The sequence below is a fragment of the Perkinsus marinus genome (genome assembly GCF_000006405.1).
Source record: "Perkinsus marinus ATCC 50983 genomic scaffold scf_1104296947750, whole genome shotgun sequence".
In the NCBI taxonomy this organism is placed as follows: Eukaryota; Perkinsozoa; order Perkinsida; family Perkinsidae; genus Perkinsus; species Perkinsus marinus.
In genome coordinates this window covers 1-2,912 of record NW_003210488.1, presented here as the reverse complement: position 1 = coordinate 2,912, position 2,912 = coordinate 1, and the positions used below count along the sequence as shown (strand labels likewise).

General features: G+C 49.8%; 1 protein-coding gene across 1 annotated transcript; it reads left to right on the top strand.

Moving 5' to 3' along the window:
* Positions 1-744: 744 nt before the first annotated feature.
* Positions 745-1,214, top strand: Pmar_PMAR004948 (hypothetical protein; the record flags this gene model as incomplete). The annotated part of the gene is made up of 1 exon (XM_002779193.1): positions 745-1,214. A coding segment is annotated over one exon (470 nt), but the record flags the coding sequence as incomplete, so codon positions are not given.
* Between the last annotated feature and the right edge of the window lie 1,698 nt (positions 1,215-2,912).

Below are 2,912 nucleotides of genomic sequence, written 5' to 3'. Positions count from 1 at the left end.
TTACCGGCCTAGACGGCAGCAAGTCGATGGTGGAACGACTATATCCTCGAAGAAGGCCGGGGAGGTAGGAGCTCCCCAGGTATCGCCTTCGTCAAAAAACTGATAAAGGCACATGACACGCCACTGGTGGTGAGCTACAGTGGCGATCGATGCCAATCATATCAAGCTCATTCTGATCTCCGCCGAGTTTTTGATACCGTCTGTGCTACTGGTTATGAAGGTGATGCTACACCTCCTGAGATTGTTCTACATACCCGATTCCGTGCGAGTGGAACTCGTAAGTGGGTAGCGGTGGACGCACTGGTTGATACGGGTGCAGGCAAATCGTATTGGTTGAGCAGTAGCTGTCCCGGACAACCCCATGTTCTCGAGACTCCCAAGTCAGTAGAGCTGGCCGACCAGTCGTTGATACGTATAACTGAAGCTATCAAAGGAAAAATTTCCTTGGGGTATGATGTCCTATCGGTGGAACTGTTCCGACTGCCGCTCTCAGCAAGTCCCCCAGGTTCATGTAAGGTATATCGCATCATCGCTGGTAGAGACTTGCTGCATCGTTGGAAGATAAAGTTGACAGTACCACCCTCTCTGCTCAAGGTTGTTGACTCTGATAGCTCGTCTTTTGCAGACTCGTACTTGAGATCTATCTATGAGGGTACTCCGGAGAATGGTTTACCTAAGGGGGTACAGGTTCTCCCGCTTCCTGGATCGACTTCGGCCCCCTCTTATGATATTGTACGACTTCAGACTACCCCTGAGGAAGACAAGGTGGTCCAATCACTTCTCCTAAAGCTCGAGAACCAGGGATGGAAACCGGTTCCGTATGCTCCGGGATTTGACTTCAGGATCCGGCGTCTCCTTCCGGTTGAGGTTATTGACGTCGCTGGACAGGCTGGGGTGTGTGAGCTGAAGTTCCCTGAAGCGTCTAAGGCTAATGGTCGGAGTGGCCAGAACTCGCGATATTCTGACAAGCTTTATAGGAGGTTGACTGATAGCCGAAAGGCCATCTTTTCTGGTTTGGTTCAAGAGTATCTACAAAAGAGGTGGTGGCTTCCCACTGAGGGTATGAACACCAAGGGCAACGACCTCACGGCTAATGTATTCCTATTGGGTGGCGAAGAAGGTTCTAAGCGCAAACCTAGACTGGTTTGTGATTTTAGACTGGCTAATGCGTCTCTTCCCCGAGTATCCGGTAAAGTTCCGTCGTCATGGGAGACGTACGCTCAGATCTTGATATTTGCCCCTAAAGTCCTCCTCGTGGGGGATTTTACGGCGGCCTTTTATCATGTTCGCCTCCATCAAACGTGGGTCCTGTTGTATGTTGGTTTGTTGGAGTTTGTGTCGACGCGGTTAACCTTTGGACTCGCTATTGGGCCAAGCGGCCTAGCAGCGCCCCTCGAAGCCTCAGCTGAAGGACTGAAGCCGGCCTGGTTATGTGAGTTGTTTCGACTTTTTGTCGATGACTATTATTTTGGTGGTCGTCTGGTCAGCAGCGTCGTCCATGATTTAGCTCTATGGCTATTAGCCCTTGAGAAACTTGGACAATATACTCCAATGAAAAAATTTTCGGCGACTTGCTCTCCCGATTTACTGGATGAATTAAGACGAGAGTTGAACTCTCGCAACCTCGAGGCCGTGATCAAGTCCGAAGGTGACTACCTAGGTATTCATTTTGTACATGATGCGGAGTATGGTATTAAACTGGAATGCTGTAGAGCTCGTCGCCTTCAGGCAGCTCTCCAAGTCATCGAAGAGATGAGTAAAACTCGTCGTTTTTCGCGTCGAAAGACGTTTCGTCTCACTGGTAACCTGGGGTTTGATCCGCTGCTGCAGCACCCTGTTGATAGAGCGGTAGCGGATGCTATACGCTCTACCACGGGTTCAGTAGGCGCAACCTGGGATGACGAGGTATCTCTGGACGCCCCAGAGTTTGACTCACTTCGTGAACTACTCGTTTGGTCTCGAGAACTATGCAACGATGGAGATCTTTGCCAACATTGTTCTGTTGTCGATGGTGTGACTACAGGAGACCGTCTGGACCTATACGTAGAGTCGGATGCGAGCTTAACCGGTGGTGGTTATATTATGAGGTTATCGAAGTGTTCTCCGAGTGATCTTGGCACAGTTGTTTTGAGGAAGGACTGCTGGAGATGGTGCAAATCGCAGCAGTCTTGGCACTCCAACCGTCGAGAGTTGTACGGGGTACTTCGAGCCTTACAAGCGGCGGCTGATCTAGTAACATCATGTAAGCAGCTCTGTAATCGGAAAGGCATCATCTTCAAGGTCATCCTTCTGTGTGATAATAAGCCGTCGGTCAACTGGCTAGAAAGGTCATCAGCTGGTGCGGTTTCTCGATCGAAAGCGCTTGAACGACGTGCCATCAGCCGTTTACTCAGTTCCTGTGCTGAGGAATGTCAAGTCATTCGTACCGCGATACTGGGGTCTACTGTTGAAGTTCGTCATGTGCAAGGAAGCTTGAATTGTGAGGCTGATTCCTTATCGCGAGTTTTTGAGAGACCTTGTCTGAGATCAGATGGTACCACGACTACTCTGGCCGCGAGTCTCTTGGGTGGGAAAGATGATCCCGGCCACAGCACAATTGCTGAAGTGGTAAAAGACGGCGTGAATGACATCGTGGACGATTTGTCGTATATAACCATGAGAGACCTTGATGCTCATGAGGCAGTGATGGTCGCTGATTCGGTGAAAGCTCTTAGGTGCTCAATCTATAAAGTCGACGATACCGACAAGAACAGTTGTGTAGGTCGGTTGTCTATTGCTGAACGGCTGGCAGCAAATAGTTGGGACTATGGTGTAACAAGATGGCGCGTGGATATTATTCAGAAGGCCTTACGAACATGGCGAACCTTATGTTCGAAGAAGCGGCGAGTAGATCTAATAGCATCGGATGGCTA